Genomic DNA, 16,850 nt, shown 5'->3' on the forward strand with positions numbered 1-16,850 from the left:
CATCTTCGTGTGCATCAGTATTAGTCAGGTTTTTGCCTAAATCAAATCAAATCGGTCTGTCCCATTGGATCTGACTTATCCGAGGTTAAATGTACATGTAGCTATAAATGGTCCACTCTAGCTTTTCTTGACAATACATGTAGTTATCCCCCAGCTGTTGCATATATACAGTATCATCATTGGCAATTTTTTTTTTTGACGTTCAGACAAATTCAACCGGACTGCCCTGATGCTGGCCTGCATGAATGGCAACTACCCAATTACGGCCCTCCTTCTGAGGAGAGGAGCCGACCCCAATTCCCAGGATTCCTCAGGCAACACTGCCACGCACTACGCTGCTGCTTATGGCTGGTGGCACTGCCTCAACCTACTATTGAAGGCGGGTGCTGACCCAAACGTCCCCAATGATTGGAAGGTACGACAGCTGCAGTGGGTCCTTGCAATGAAATTGACTCAGAAAGTCTTCTTATGCAACTCCTCTTGAATCTGAAATATTTGACACCTCATGTTGAAAAGAGCACTTTTTAAGCCTTTAAAATTGTCCGTCCCTTTTGGGGCAGCTGAGGGTACTGTTGGTGTAATCATTCAGGGAAAAGTCTGTTCAGTGTCTGTTCAAAATGGGGTGTGAAAATTGGTTCCAAAATACCTCTTAACATTGAATGAAAATTGAATTAAGGTTAATTAACACAGAATGTTGCATTTTCAAGTGTTGTAAAAGTTTGCACTGTACAGACCTTTAACCTCTGAACCCACGTCGAATCAAACGGGGGCAGCCTTCTTACTTTGAGTTTTTTAAAAAAGGATGCAGTGATCGGTATGTTTAATTGAAAAAGATTATATATTGAAAGAAATACGACTCGTAAGTGACTTGCCTGGCAGCGTGGAAACTTTGGGCTCTGAAGCAACTTAAAAACAACTCAACTTGTACCGGTAGCTTAGAAAGCTTTGTATAGGGACCTATTGCATATTTCTATTGCATGCATTTTTCTATAAAGCAATCACGATTATTAACCACTTCTTCAATGTTAATGATGCTGGGGCGGGATAATTTCCTTTTTTTTTGTTTTCAAAATTGGTTTTCAAAATTCATATCTTCATTTACTGGACACTCACACCCACACAAAGGACTGTCTAGTTTCTACTCTAAATCTGACAGACAACATTTATTGATGCTGGAGTATTTCAGCCAGGCCCGCCGCCTTGTTAAAAGAGCCCAGATTATGCGGTGTTACATAACTTTCTTTTGTTCACGAACCTTGCTCAGTGCACTGCTGACCTCTTTTCAATAGGGGCCAGATTAGTGTGCAGCGGTACTGTGTGGCTCATCGCTGCAGTATGCCCCAAACCGTGGTATACTGTTTCAAAACAAGGCTGGGTTATCTCCACTATTGAGAGTAAAAAAATGTCGGTAATTCCCAGCAGCCTGGTCTTTTGTTCCGAGTACGGTCTTTTCTTACAAGGTCCAGTTCCCTTTGTCTGAGTTCGGAGACCCCGGCCACGCATATAAAGTATGCGTGTCCCGTACCGGAATCCCCGGCAGGAAGTGGTTATTATGAAAGCTTGCTTTGGCCCTCTGCAACAATACATTATTTTCATTTATATGAAAGGCCTGTTGAAAAACAAGTGCTGTATCTCTTGCCTACCTGTGGCTTGATAGTCCATGCTGTATGTATGTACACATCACTGGCAGGGCCACGTTAGTTTCAAAAACAATGACCAATGACTTGTCATCACAGACTCCACCCCTGGGCGTGGCCTTCATGAAGGGCCACATCGGCTGTTCGGACCTGCTGCTGGGCCAGTCGGCTGTGGATGTCAACTTCCGAGACAACAGCGGCGCCACCATGCTGTCACTGACCGCAGCCAGCCCCATGACCAGCGACATGGTTGGCCAGATGCACTACCTGATGGGGAAGAAGGCCGACCTGACCCTGGTGGACATTCACGGCCGGAACGCGGTATGCGCCCATTAATCAGTGCCCATTCATACAGCCTCATTCCCAAGGGAACTTACCGAAAGTTGTTTTGTGTACTCTTCCCCCAGTACACTCCTTATGGAACACTACTAGTTTCCTCTGGGAATTTTGCCATGTTCCGAAGTAAAGCATGCAAGAGCATTGACCACTCTTCCCATTCAGGAACAGGCCTTGTTCCCAGTGGTAACTGCAGGCATTCCCAATTACCATTTATAGGGCAACGTTCTCGTTGGACCTGTAGTGTTCTAACTCTTGAGACACTCCCTAATTTGTAATGGATCGTGTAAAACGTGACCAACTTTTCAATGAAATTCATTTTTTTTATACAGCATCCACCTTGTTAAATGCACCAAATTCCACGTAGGGAGATTTTTTTGCAGGCAAGAATGTGGCTAGAGGGGTGCTTCAGTAATTGGGTTCCAGAAAGACCTCTAATCACATTCTCTTCCTCACATGGAATAGGTCTAAAACATAATGATGTAACGTAATTTTTACTGCAGTGCATTGTGGGTGAAAAGGGGGGATAGAAATCAAAGATGGCGGGCCTGATCATCAGTCATGCAAGCCTTTGTGCAACTTTAGACAGAGCAAACTTGCATTCTCGTGGAAGCTTGAAAAAAATGCAGCTCTGGGGTTCGTCGTATGCTTGACACACACAATGGCACACTGCAGCTCATACAAACCATTTGGGAAAGTAAAGGCCTTTTCAAACTCGGGATATTTTTGACAACTTTCCATGCGCTTGATGTTCTAGCAGTAGCATGCATACTATCGTCCTTACCTTTCACCCGCAATGCATCATGGTAAACACTGCATTACGCCAAGTTTGAGTTCTAGTTTAAAGTCTGTGCTGAACATGATTACCAGCAGGGGTATCTCCTTGCAAATCACTAATCTCCAAGATGACAATTTGCTTGCTTCAAATGTATGACCGTCTCACTAGGAATCTGTCGCAATCTATACCGAAGATTATTTTGGTTTACCACAACATAATAGCTTCTTCAATCCTCTTTGACCCTGTGTAGCTTCACTACTTGGCAACAAGCGGTTTACCCAGCAGTTACAATGTAAGTTCATTGGGATACTTTTTGACTTACCAAATGTAGAAACCTTAACTACACATAACTGACAATCTGAGTTGGCCATCGTTATTTAAAAATACTTTGGGAAAATCACGATACCTGCAAATGTTATTTGTTTCTGAAAAAAAAAGTTTCTTTCAATTTTTCCATGTTACATAGACCCCTGCAGTTTTGAGTTGGACAGCCGTCATAAGGCATATTGTCTTACACAGCATTTCCGAACAATTCCATGTAATTTGTGGGTTGATTTTGCAGGATAAGATCAAAAATGCTGTGGAGACTGCCAAACTGGATATGGCCAAGTTACTGATCCAGAAAGGATGCAATGCCTCGGCCAGAGACAAAGATGGAAACACTCCCATCAACATTGCCCTGCAAGAGGTACATGTCTTTCCGGTACTTGAAGGGTCTTTGAGATGCATCTGTTTTACTACAAACCTTGAAAATGCACCATTGTGCTTCAGTTTTTGTGGCTGTTTTTACAGCTTTTTAGTTTTCATGCTAATTCAGATTTCGATATGCATGAGCAAAACTGTGATGTTATTCCAGGGAGAACACTTCAATGCTGCATTAATTTGTTCACCAAAAATGCAAGGAATTTTTGATTTGTGTACTTTGCTGCTCTAAAGTTGCCTTTTTTGATGATTCGTTGATTTTTAAGTACATGGCAATAAGCCAACAAGCAATGTTGACCTTTCTTAGAAAGGCCTTCAGTTAGTAAACTTTGGGCTCGCAATTTGAACAGAAAAACATGCTAATTTTGAGCAGGGTTTTCCTGATTGACATCACAGCAACAGGAGCCCTCTGTTGTCCAGAAAAGCATGGACAATTTAAATGCTTAAAAAAGTGGACTTTTCATAATAACTCCAAGAGCCCATCAAATTCGTTTCAGACATTGAAGAAAATTATTAAGTCACAAGGACAGTGTATCTAAGAAAACACGATCACCTGGGCTCTCTAATGGATAATCTAGTGTAAACAGTTATAAGTGCATGTTTGCCAGTGTTGACAATCAAGGCAATATCTCACTCACTGGGCCAATGTTTTCACAAGCTCTCTTTTCATTCATCGCAATCTTTTTGAAGCTTGGCAGGCATGCAAAGATATCCATTAAAAACTGTGAAGTTAACATTCATAGGACATTAACAAAGGACATAGGGTTTTGTTTCTATGGTCATAAATAGTATGCACAAACAGTGGGCCCGGTTTTCATAAAAACAGTTTCAAAACAATTCGCAATCAACAAACTTCCGAGGCTCAGCATGATAAGAAAAAAATCGCACTGCGGTGGTAGCACAGAGAATGTACAGAGAGAGTGGATTCACCTCTACCTTTCTAGCTCTTTTCAGGTTAAGATGTTAATTGTGTTTGGCTTCACACTTCTTTTTAGGCTGGGAGCGGTTCCATGGAACTGGTCAAACTGCTGCTGGACGAAGGGTCCAGCCTGTCCCTGAAGGAGAGAGAGGACGATGGGGGAAATGCTCTGCACACCATGGCCAGGAACTGTAGGAACATGAACATGGGTGTGCTGTTACCCATCATCGCTAGGAATGTAAGTGTTGAATGACAGTGAAATACTGCGTATTGACGGAGGACAGCAATTGTTCGGGCAGCCCAGGGGTGAGAGTTCTCGGGATCTTTCTAAATTTCAGGATTTCAGATGCCCTCGGTGGACATATTTATGCTGAATGCACCACTGAATGAATGATTGTTCCAAAATCTTGGATTTTTATGGGTGCAGTCATTCAAGTTTGCTATTTTTTTTCACTTTGTTCTACCAAAAATCCAAGTGCAAGGTTCACTTGGAAAAGGAAAGTTTGAAGTGGTATCCAATGCAGTCATTGTAACCATGGCAAAATGGGAATAGTGGTGCTGCACGTATTTAAGAGTTAAGGGTCAGAAAGAAGTGGCTAAATGCAACCATACAGAGTACCGAAGTGTGACGTCACTGTGAACCCTAAAGTGCAGTGCAAACAAATGGAGTACGCGCGTGTTGGTTCACGTGCTGGTTCTTGCGCTGATGCCTTTTACACACTAATTGTGGGTGCGACGTATTCTTTTCGGTACTCTATAGCATCCCAGCAACTGTGAAACCTACTGTGATTGATGCCAAGACGAGCATGTTTCTACGATGGTTCTGCATGAGTGTCACATCTTTGGATTGGACATTGTACCACGAGGTTCAGGGTGTCATCCAGGAAGAACATATCTGTTTGTCCTTTCGTATGCAGTGTTAAAAATTGCCTGTCCACGCCCACGGCAAACCTTTGGAAACTGTTATCCTCTGTTGCTATCTGAGGCCATATTTTTATTATGCCAAGTACTGTTAGTAGAGTTATAAAGATTTATTCACCAGTGTTAAAGAATTGTGATTTGTAAAATTACTCTTACTTCTGTAGAAGCAAAAAATGCCTGTCCTCAGGCCGTGACGATTTTTTTTTTTAGCTTGTCCGATTGCGCAGGCCATATCATAAATTTGCTTGCCCTAATTAGATCAACACTTACCCCAAGACTTCTCTGAATCCACAATTATTATGTTTATTTAATTTAGGCCTACTGCATGCATGTTATTAGGCCCCCCAAAATAGTTGTGCTTCCAATTACATGCCTCTTAAAAATAGGGTCGGTAGGTTGGAAATTTTTTGTTTTTGGTCAATTTTTTTTTCCTGATTGAATGGCATGAACGGGGACGACAGCTTCCAAAATTATCTCAAAAAAGTGGTAAACACCTGTCTTAAGCTATGTAAAAATTTCTAAAGGCGACAATTCACAAGAATAATGGGCAATTCACACCGTGTTACTCAGGCAGTAACGACAGCAAACTAGCCAACAATGTCCGTGTATCGTGTGGTAACCGTGTGTGAGGCATCCAGATCAGTTGGTGAAAAACGTTGTGCCGCGGCAGGAAATTTGTTGAAAGATGCTCGCTTCGAGTACGAGCAAAACAAACTCAAATTAAACTCATGAACACAGAAAATGCACACATAGATAAGAGACCAAGTTCTGTGAAGGAACTTACAGAAAACCTCTGGCAACATAGATATTTTGAACTGTGGCTTTAGGGTTTCGTGCTTATATGGCCGATTTAGAGTAATCAACTGGAATGCACAGTACATGTATAGACTGGTTCTGGTTGTTATATTTCTTTGCATGGGTGCGGCGGGAACCAGAGCAGCTTTGTTTAATGCATTGAGCTGTGGGCACGTGTTTTCATTACTGCGACAGCGAAATGTGAATGAGAACTCGTGAAAATAACAGAAGTATCTTTCCAAGAATTGCAAGTACAAAAACATACATAAACAAGCACTTTAATGTGGGAAAAAGCTATTGAAAGATATTTTGTGAAGACAGAAAAGACATCAGCTTTTCTGGACTTGAATTTCTACTCTTTGCAAGCTCAGACATTGCTCATTGCTGCATATTGTTAATAAAGCTCTGAGCATGATATGTAGTCACACCAAGGTTACCAGTTTTGTAAGAAATCTTGCCTGGAAACTTTTCTTTGTAATTCATCAGTAGTTTTTGGCCTCCTAGACATTGGTTGCAGAAATAGCTGAGAAGGGACGTAACACGTTTTTTCCCCCGCACAGATAAAGCAGGAGAAATCTCACATGAAGACAGGGCTTGCATCTCATGCTTTGGAGCATGTGACCTTAGAGGAGGCAGCTCAGAAGATAGACGACGAGGGGTACACACCCTTGCTGAGGTGTGCGGCCAACAGCTACCCTGTAAGTCAGAGTCAACTCACCAGTTCGGACTGCTGTTTGTCAGATCTGACACAGACATGGACAGCCAAGTGGGCAACTGTTGACAATTTGAATTTGCCCCAGTGTGTCTTTTATGACCTGTTGACAGTAGACAAACCTTGGGGTTGAAAACTGGCAATTTTTCACACTTGCAAATTTTGACCCCATGCTAACCCTCCATCAACACCGAGATTGACTGCAGCCCACACTGAACTCAACCTCCGGACCAGGGTTAAGATTTTTCAACCCAGGTTGAAAAATTTTCATGTTCATTTCAAGCTCGGTTCGCACGAAACAAGTGTGCCGGGTTGAACGCCGGGTTGAACGCCAGTCATTGTTTCGCCCAGGGTTGATTTCAATTCTAGTTGAAAGGATTAAGTTTGATGAGGTACGGCAATAAATGACCTCTGTTAAACCAGAGAGAACCCTATGAACCAGACTCAAGTCTGAGTCCAATAGCAAACTGTGCATTTTGTGGACACCTGTTCCAAGCTTCCTTAACACATAAGTTCCTCCTCATTCACAGCGTAGATATGGGACTCATCCAGCTTTGTGTTTACAATAGCACATTTGAACTCACTCACATTCCTCACACAAATGTCCAGGGTTGGATGGGATTACCACAATTGTTTTACTCACTTTTGAGTTCAGCCAGAAGGATAGATATTGTCAAGAAGTAGTGTTGAGATTCAGCTTACTTCTATCTTGAGACATCTGCTGTGCTAGCAGGAAAAGACAGCAAGCTCTCAAATGTATATCGTAGAAGTGAATCCATTGGATTCTACATGGCCTTGGAAACGTGGACAGAATGAGAACAAGAGGGGAGATATCTCGTTAGCTTTTTTATGCCTGCGGGGAACATCTGCTCAGTGGCCTGAATATAAGTTGAAGAATTGCTTGCTGTCAGGCTGTCTTATGATTACGGATTTAATGACAGGTTTCTGCAAGTGTGTTTTTCATTATTAGTGTACTGTTGAATGCCATTATGATGTGCTTTTTAAAATTATTTATTTGTAGAGCATGGATGACGAGCAAATAGCAAATGTGCTGAGTATGATGGAGGTAAGAACATCTTAGTTCAGGGTCTTGGGGCTTAGATTTGGCCCCAAATTTGGTCAAGCTTGATGAAACTGTTGGTACATGTATATTAAAGCTGTGGGTGATTCCTGATGATGTAGGTGAACGGACCCAAAGTGGTTGCAGAGCAGTTCAGTTAGACAAGCCCAAATGCCATCTGGCATCCAGTGATTAAAATTATAGATTTGTGTGATGATGTTTATTTCATTTTGATTTTGCACCAATAAACACAGACACTAAACTTAAAGACCAACTCCAACGATGCTAATTTTTCTCATTTGACTCCTATTTGGAAGAGTCAAGTCTAATAAAAGTGGCACATATCAATATCTCCCTTGCATGACACGTTTTGGTGTTAATAAAACAGTTTTGTACCCATTTTTCCTGCAATTCCAGTCCAATGAGTGTATTGTAAAAATGGACGTTCCGTCACGACTCATTAGCATCTAATGAATATTGATTTCAGTGATGTATTACCGTTGGAGAGGAAATACCACAGTGCGTGTGCTGCATCCATAGCATGCATAGCTGCGGACGACAGCACGAACTTGAAGAATGCTCTCATTCTTCAGAAATTCTAAGAATTTTGATCCCAATTCGTTTGCAGAATTTCTAGTACATCCACCAATGATGCACTACTTCAGCATTATTGTAAATCATGAAGAAAGAGCACAAACGCTTGATGGAAAATAGATAATGCAGCACATTAGACCCGGCACACAGAGCTATCCCTGGTACACGATGCACGCACATGTAATGACATGTACATGTACATGGATACCAGTTTCAATGTTTTCTTTGGTATTACATCATACAAATTTCATTTCTCAACAGCGCAGCCTGCAGTCCGATTGTAGAAATTTTTCATGAAACTCAAAGTCACCTTTCAAAAGTTTCGGCAAAATTACAAAAAAATACAGATGCAATACAGACATGATTTGGTTATGAATATATGATTTATTACACACTAAACACAATAATAGATTATTTTCAAAACTTTTAAAACCATTGGAGTTGGTCTTTAAAATTCACTCTCCCCAAGGAAAGCAAGCAAACAAACAGACCTCACCCAGCCTCAACGTCAAAACAAGTTTCATTGTTGCACCAAATAGTTGTGGCCATCTCCAGACCTGACACAAGAAGACCAGTCACAAATATTGATAACAGGGTGATTAATGACAAAAGGAATGCTCTTGATGCTCATTTGAATAATTTATTTATTTATTTATAATTTGTTATAATTTATTATAATTTATTTCTTTGATTCAGACTGGCATGGAGACCTTGTATTGGTCTCGTGGGATTTTGTGCTGGTCTTAAGAGGCCTTGACTTCAGTACTGATCACTCTTTATCATGCTGTAACTCATTGTACCGTTGTCCTTGAGTTACACTGTACAGTCTCCCCGGTTCTTTAACCCTTCTCAACCTTCCAAGAATCTTTTTATGCACTTCAACCCCACACAAAGGCTTTACTTTGCAAACTTATCAAGACCAACAGATGGCAGGAGTCTGATAATCTGTACTTTGTTACATTATTTAGGCTCTTGTTGAATTTGCCAAGTCCGACATCAGTGCTGTCGTGGCGGACGGGGATGATGACGAAACTCACAGTCAGTGTTTGTTGAGACTTATTTCATTTTTGAAAACCTTTTTGTAAATTGTAACACCATCATCTAAACATTGTAAACTGTAGTCACCTTGTTGCACTTGCCACTGTTAGAAAAATGCAGTCACACTGCTGTGGTTCTTAGCAGAGTCTTAGAAGTGTAAGTGGGACCGGGCGCTGGTTATTTAACACAGTTTAAGGGTAAATAGTTGATTTTAGCTCCCTGAGGCATTTGAAGTTGACAAACCAGTTCCCAAGGGTTTTACCATACCTCGGACATAATGCCTTAAAATTTCACTAAGTAGCTAAACCATATATGTGACACCCTCTTGTCACGCGTAGAGTGCATGTTGGATAGCTAGGGCCATGGGCGGAAATCTCTCTTCGATCGTGGGGGGGGGGGCATCAATTCACACTCTGTTTGTGCACGCCGTGTTTATTATCTTATTCCATTTATAAAAACTGAAAAGGGAAAATCCTCCATCCATTAATTCCTTTAGTATGTTGTTTTGCTTCAAACATGGAGGGGACGTGGCCTCCGCCCGGATTTCCACCCATGGCTTGGGCAATGCTTACACATGCGTACCATACAGGAACATTAACCCATGCCAGTCAGCAGTTGAGTACTCTAGCGTATTTGAGTTGTGCCAGTTTCCTTGTGTTTTGGTAAACCGTAGAAACAGTGACAGGCATTTGGTGATAAATGAACCAGCGAGAGTTGTACTCTCAATTATGAATATATATACGAGATATGGTAATGCGAATTTCGTCGTTGTTTGAATTATCATCTGTGGCAAGGGTTACACTTGGAGCGTAGTTGTAAAAAGCACTTTATTAAAGACAACCTCTGTTATGTGGCTTTTCAGGGCTGTGCAGTACACTTCATCTGGTTTGCAGCTCCACGCCTCTCCTGACATTACTCTTGAAGTGGAAGCCCCAGCTGGAACTGTTCAACAAGGACGGCTTCACTCCGTTGCATCTGGCAATCAAGAGGGGCCAAAGGGAGAACACAGAACTACTGGTAAAGTGTGCAGAATGCCCTTGCTTTTAACATGCCAACCTTCCCAAATTCACTTTTGGAAGATAGCCATTGCGACAGGTCCTAGACCCAAAAAGGGCAACTCTAAAAAACTCATTTTGGAAGTTAGTCATTCCCTCGCGTCCATGATTAAGACCCAAAGAGGTTTGACAGGTCAAGGGTAATATGAAGCTCATTTCAGGAATAATCCACAGCCTTATCGGGCCTGAGACTCACAGTGACTTGATAGCTTGAGACTCAACGTCATTTCATTTGGGGGAATAAGTCAAAGCCTCAAAGTATCTATTGAGCATTTCAAATATCATTTGCAGTGTTAAACATAATTGTAATCGAGCCTATTATATGTCAAAAGTCCAAGTCGGCAAAGAGTCATATCACAGGTCTATAGTTACAGCTAACTTGAAATCAGATGATTTGTGATGTACTTATAACACGTTGACTATCATATTACTGTGGTAAGATAATGTTTATGTCTTGCTCGTTGGGGGGAAATAGTTCTCTCTCCTGTTTTTTTTTGTAATTATAGTCTCTACTTGTGGTCTAGTTTATTTAACTCAGGAGAGTACATTTAGCGTAATACTGTACACCATGCTCTGTCGTATGCTTTATCACTTCTCTGAAATCTTGATGATGGTTCACTCTCTGGAGTAGGCTTCATTTTATTGTGAATATATTTAGCATGTGTGGCCACGCTGCGTTCTTTGTGAAGTGTCTGTGAAAGAAGCGTATTTGTAGCGCCTTCAATCACGGCTCGATCATAAGTGATAGGGGATGAAATATGACGACGTGGGCCTGTGCCAATGTTCATCAGAATCACTTATGTCCTGACCGCATCTGCTCAGTGAGGGAATAAGAGTTGGCATGTCTTTACATATCACTGAGGGTCCTTTGATGAGAACTTGTCACGTGTGATCAATAGTTTTTGCATGTTTGGTGCATGAACCATGCTGAGCACGTACCACCAACATTTGTTGGAATGTTTAATCTCTGAGTGCACACCATATGCCCAGATGATCCCGATTCCCACCACATGGGGTACCATGCTTCAAAGTGGGGCTGATACTAGACCGTTTGCGATCTACTTGTAATTTTTATTCTTGATTGGCATGTGAATTGTCTTGTAATGGCTTTTAATGCAACTTTGCATACAAGTGTCCTCATTCATTGACTCTGGGGAGATGGCCTAGTGCCCTCAGAGGTTCCTTCTTTGAGCCAGTGAAGCACACAGATGAAGCTTTTCTGCATGTTTATTGAAATTCCAGCTGTTTGAATCTTCCCTATGATAAATCCAATTTTTTAATTTTTCCCACAAAACTTCATATTACTTAACATAAGTGTCTTAAGAATTCAACAATGACAATTTCACTGTGATTAAACAATTTGAAAGAACAAATCAATTCTCATAAATACCGAAGTCAGTCCTGATTTTCCCTTCTCATACCTTATCATGAAAGGATTGTTTAATTTAGTTTGCTCATTACATTGTTCTCAGAGGAAACCCAGTTGAAGGTAATTACATTAACCAACTGTCGTTAGGCACGCATATCCAACATCAATATCAGTTTGGCGAAATTTCCCATTTTTGGGGCCCTTGGCCGGTTTCATCTCTGAGGGCACTATTCACGAACTCTACCCTCACCGTATTTATGGTGCTTGCCCTTTTCCATGTGCTCACCCAGATCAAGGCCGGAGCTGATGTCAATCAGTGCACAAGAGACGCCGACGGAGAGAAGAACACCCCCCTTCTGCTGGCTGCCAGGTCCGGTTCTGATTATATTCAGCACTTTACAGTCTTGCTGTTGTTTTTCAGATGAATCTTATCTCACGGCCTGGGAAAGGGGGCGGGGGGATTCCCCCACCCACCGAAAAAACCCATCCGTCCAATGCCCAATCTCTGTGAAACATTGCATGTAATTGTAAAGACACTCTTTGAAAGCACATCTGTGAAGTTTCGGTTCAATTCAACATAGTTTTGTTGTTGCAGTAATCTTAGTTTGCCACCTCGTGCGTGTCTGCCCGTTGCATTGAGCGTGCCACTTGGAAAAGTTCACATTTTCGCTGGACTGTCTCGGAAGAGTTTTTCTTGAGAATGGTATGTGGGATTTCCCTAAAATTGGTGTCAAAATGATTGCAGTACCTCAGTGGAAAAATTCCCTGAGGCTTGACGCAGAAGAAGGAATGCGTAGTGACCATGTCGGAGGATATGCCACAGGGATTTCTGTCCCCCTGGCTCTCTTAGGGTTAAAGATCTCTGTTCATAGCAACCTTATGCCATATTGGCCTTCAGTTTCTTTGAATAGAGCTTTTTGCGTTTTCAAGCAAAAGTCAGTCTCACATGATTACAACATTGGTCAACTGTTCTTTCTATCAAGCCATAAAGCCGGGTAGAATAGTGCTAAGTGATTCTTTTTGAAACATTTTGATAGACATAAGATGCACGATATGCTGCCCATCTTGGTTGCCAGCGGTGCCAATATAAACGCTGTTGATGTCCGGACTGAGAAGACGGCCCTTCACTATGTGATGAATGAAGGCACAAGTGAGTACAGGTGTGCTGATCTTGTTAGAAACACGTTACGCATAGTCGTGTTATGATCTAGAAGGGTAATGTTCCTGGGCAGCCTAGAGGACAATGGATGCTCACACAGGTCTTGTGAGGTCTAACTGGGTGTTGAGTTGCGTACCCCTTTGTTTGAATTTTGCATTCCTTTGGCTATGCTGTTTCACATTTCAGGTGTGACTGAGATCTTAGCCAATGCCAAAGTCCTCCTGGAGATCGGGGCCGACCCCAATGCCCTTGATGGCAAAGGCAGGACCCCACTTCACTATGCCGTCAACCTGGACACGGGAAGTTTTGACGGCTCCCCCAGTATCGCCGAGCTGCTCATCAAATATCGCGCCAACATGTTTGTCCGGGACGTCAGAGGCAGATTGCCCCTGCACTATGCGTTTGTGAAGATGAAAAAGTGAGTATGCTTATGTGTTCCTAATTAGTGCAGCTTAGATTTCCTACTTCTGAGAAAAACTGACTTACAGCATGCAGATGTGTGGCTTTGTTTCTCAAGGGGCTTTCTGTTGCTTGCAAGAAGGCGGAAGCAAATCGCCAACTTGAGGGTTGCGTGGAAAACAGTTCTGTTGTCATGCTTGTGGTTTTTGTTTGATATTAAAGTTATTGGCTTGATGTGACAGTCATGCAAAGGTGTGAGGCAAGGCGAGCTCCTTTGTCTTAACTTGTGCAAGGTGTGATAATGCACACGCTGGCTTTGGGGCCTGTCTGAGGAGTGTGCTGAGTCACTACTTACACTTTGTATAAAGTGCTATAGAGTTAATGCACTTTATCACATTTAATTATCTACCGGAACCAGCTTTTATACACAGAAAATTGCTTTGACTCTGCATTTCCACCCTAACATTTAGGTCTTACTAGTATCAAAAAAAGGGCAAAAAAAATCCACAATTACATTGACATCTCCCCAACACAAATCCATCCTTAGATATCGTAACATTGTGTCTTTTTTGTTATATGATTGATTCAAATGAACACAGTAATTAGCATTTCCCTGACCTTTTTCCCAACTTTGTCGATTTGAGCATGTGCGCTGTTAAAACAGTGGAAGTCCGGAATCCTCCAATTTTATCATAATATTGCACACACTCTGGGGAGTGTAAGGGTAAAGAACTCCACTTGGAATCATGCGTTCTGTTGTCACTATCATCTCTTAAATGGTCACAGGCACCGAGACAAGACTCAGACAGACCCTATCGAGATTGTGACGGTGCTCCTGGGTGCCATGAAGGGACAGCAGGTGGACACCCAGGACAAGTTTGGGCAGACTCCCCTGCACTGGGCAGCCTACAGGGGGGCCACCATCTCAGCCAAACACCTTGTGGAAGTGAGTTACCCTTGCCAGTTAAATGTTTGTCTGGGTTCCTGGGTGCTTCGACTGGTGAAAAGTTGACCTCTGTCGGATGAGGCCTTGGTCCTTCTCGTTAAATTGAGGATTGTGAATATGCAACTGTCCACTTTGGGAGAGGACATCCGAGGGTATTCTTTCATTCCAAGACTATCACAGCTTAAAATCTATCACCTAGTTGGCCAAATTTTCTGCCAAGCCAGATCAATGCAAATTTGACGGCAAAGCACATTTCTGGGGGGGGCAGATGTTTCAATAAAACTACTTTGTCCCTTTGCGAAGAAACTTGTACAGATGTAAAGTTGTTCTGGTGGCAGGCAAAGGTTTATTCTGGACCAAAAGAAACTGTTGACTGGCTTTGCCCTTTTTCTTCTTCAGAAAAGCAAGAAGTTGGACATTAAAGACAATCACAGTAACACGCCCCTAGCTATGGCTGTACTGGGAGGCAATCACAGGTAAGTGATGAACAGGGCACTCACATTCACCTACATGACCCAACGTATGTCCACCATTGTCATTGGCAAAGACTGCCGGACTATTTAGGCTGTTGATGAGCCTACAGAGTTTTGATGAGTTGCAAGAGGTATGAGAAAAATATGACTGTCACTACAAAATGAGCTGAAAGTCAGAATTTTCAAAACTTGAGATCTTGGTATCTTTGAATTCAGCAGAAAGAGAGCTTTCCAATGTCATGTACATGGAACACTTAGGGCAGAAGTATAAGGTGACAATGTGGCATTATTCTGGCAACTTTTCGTCGGTGTTTCCGACATTGTTCCAACATTTCTGACCAGGCACGAATAATGCTATCATCAAAATTGCTGGGAAAACATTTTTAACCCTAACATCCTAGGGTGTATGTAAAATCGTACTGAAATTGGAGGATTTGGGACTGTTAGGGTTAACCATATGATCCTGCACTATGTTTGGAATTACATGAGAAACAGGTTGCTCTTTCTAAATATTAAAAACCCGAAAATTTACCGCCACTTCAATATGATGTTGAACCCTCGAAATAAGAAGGAGCAGAGTGCGACATTTCTCCCATTTTGTCACAACAGGTCACAAATGACAATGGTACGTGGCACAGATGGTGACCATCATGCAAGTTGATAGAAATCAGTTATTTAAGTGAATATAAGCCTATAGTTACAATGTGCGATGTGCGAGGCCCAATTTACACACTGTTACTTGACAGTTAGCATGAAAGCTATGCCTACTGTATCAGAAAATAATGCAGTAATGTAAGCACTTCATGTGTTTCACAGGTTGGATGTGTTAACACTTACCCGTGCATGAAGATTTCTATAGTTATGTCATAAAATTGGGCCAGGTTGCATATCTAACACTTGTCTACTGCAGTGGGCGCCAGTCTTGGGGAAACTGTGTGGTCACATGGTACTGTGACATCTTTGATCATCGGCCCCTGTAAGAAACAATTATCCTTGTGTTTTTCACCAAGCCTACCGACACCATTTGAAGTTTTAAATCACTTTCCCCGTTTATTTTGGGATGGTCCAAAATGGTCCTTGTCTTTTGCATTGTTGGATTGTGATATGTTGATGTTTTTGTTATTTCTTTTCCTGTTGATGGCACTTTTGCCTCATTGTCTGCCACTTTTCTGCAAACCCCTTCAGCCTCATCCTGACAATTTTTTTGCAAAAATTGATTTGAAAGTAGTTTTTAGGCTTGTCAGCCGCACACGTTATAGTTGCCAAAGAATTCAAATAACGTTTTCTACATCATATTGCCAAAAGAAGGTTTATTTAACCCCCTGAGTATATGTGATGCACAGAATTCAAAGCTGAGAATGTTTGACAGTTAGGTTTTCCTCATACATGAAGTCTTGCTTGCTTCAAAGACCAAGATTCAGCAGCCCAAATAAAAAGACTCAATTTTCATTTTTTCCCCGGGTTTATTCCAACACAACTTTTCAACAGCAGTATGTTTACAGCAGCACCAAGCAGCAGTTCTCTTCAGTGAGGTTGTGAGGTTCTGTAAAGAACCCTACTCAGAAAGTTACAAAGGAGAAGTGTCACAGGTTGCTACTTCAAACTTCCTCCTGTTGTTTTAATTAACTTCGCCTTGCAAATCTTCAAACAAATTTTTCAGTCCATTTGTGGTCTTTCCATCCCAGTGTGGCTATCATTCTGATTGAGGCCGGAGCAAACATCAACCTCACTGTCACCTTTGTCCCGCCGTCGCTGGAAGACCCGGCCAAGAGTCAGAGGGAGAGCAGGAAGCTGTGGGTATGGAAGCCCCTGGTCAAGCCCCGGCCTGTTCCCATTAAGGCCCCATTTGTCCAGGCCGTGGTGGCGGAGGGCTGGCAGAACGTCATCTTCCTGGTCATGGCACGGCTAGAGAAATTCCGGCTCTCTTACATCTGTGTCATGCAGGTTGGTGTCAGCA

At 42.1% G+C, this 16,850-nt stretch overlaps 2 protein-coding genes across 7 annotated transcripts in view; one reads left to right on the forward strand and one right to left on the reverse strand.

Annotated features, from left to right (window-relative positions):
- LOC110982360 (HHIP-like protein 2) overlaps positions 1-16,850 on the reverse strand; it is a 304,779-nt gene that overhangs the window by 122,335 nt on the left and 165,594 nt on the right. The window lies entirely within an intron of this gene.
- The window catches only part of LOC110982454 (poly [ADP-ribose] polymerase tankyrase-like), a 57,423-nt gene that overhangs the window by 14,118 nt on the left and 26,455 nt on the right, over positions 1-16,850 (forward strand). For all 6 annotated transcript variants that reach the window (XM_087135707.1, XM_087135711.1, XM_087135716.1 and 3 more), the window contains 15 exons: positions 207-415; positions 1,737-1,958; positions 3,002-3,043; positions 3,314-3,439; positions 4,449-4,610; positions 6,649-6,786; positions 7,822-7,866; positions 9,423-9,492; positions 10,355-10,509; positions 12,207-12,286; positions 12,954-13,066; positions 13,262-13,493; positions 14,261-14,420; positions 14,820-14,896; positions 16,579-16,837. In XM_087135707.1, the coding sequence (XP_086991833.1) occupies positions 207-415; positions 1,737-1,958; positions 3,002-3,043; positions 3,314-3,439; positions 4,449-4,610; positions 6,649-6,786; positions 7,822-7,866; positions 9,423-9,492; positions 10,355-10,509; positions 12,207-12,286; positions 12,954-13,066; positions 13,262-13,493; positions 14,261-14,420; positions 14,820-14,896; positions 16,579-16,837 (2,090 nt within the window). The remainder of the gene's footprint in view (positions 1-206; positions 416-1,736; positions 1,959-3,001; positions 3,044-3,313; positions 3,440-4,448; positions 4,611-6,648; positions 6,787-7,821; positions 7,867-9,422; positions 9,493-10,354; positions 10,510-12,206; positions 12,287-12,953; positions 13,067-13,261; positions 13,494-14,260; positions 14,421-14,819; positions 14,897-16,578; positions 16,838-16,850) is intronic.

The sequence above is a fragment of the Acanthaster planci genome, linkage group LG01, assembly GCF_054643075.1.
Source record: "Acanthaster planci isolate LZ-2023a linkage group LG01, COTS_SCS, whole genome shotgun sequence".
NCBI classification, from domain to species: Eukaryota; Metazoa; Echinodermata; class Asteroidea; order Valvatida; family Acanthasteridae; genus Acanthaster; species Acanthaster planci.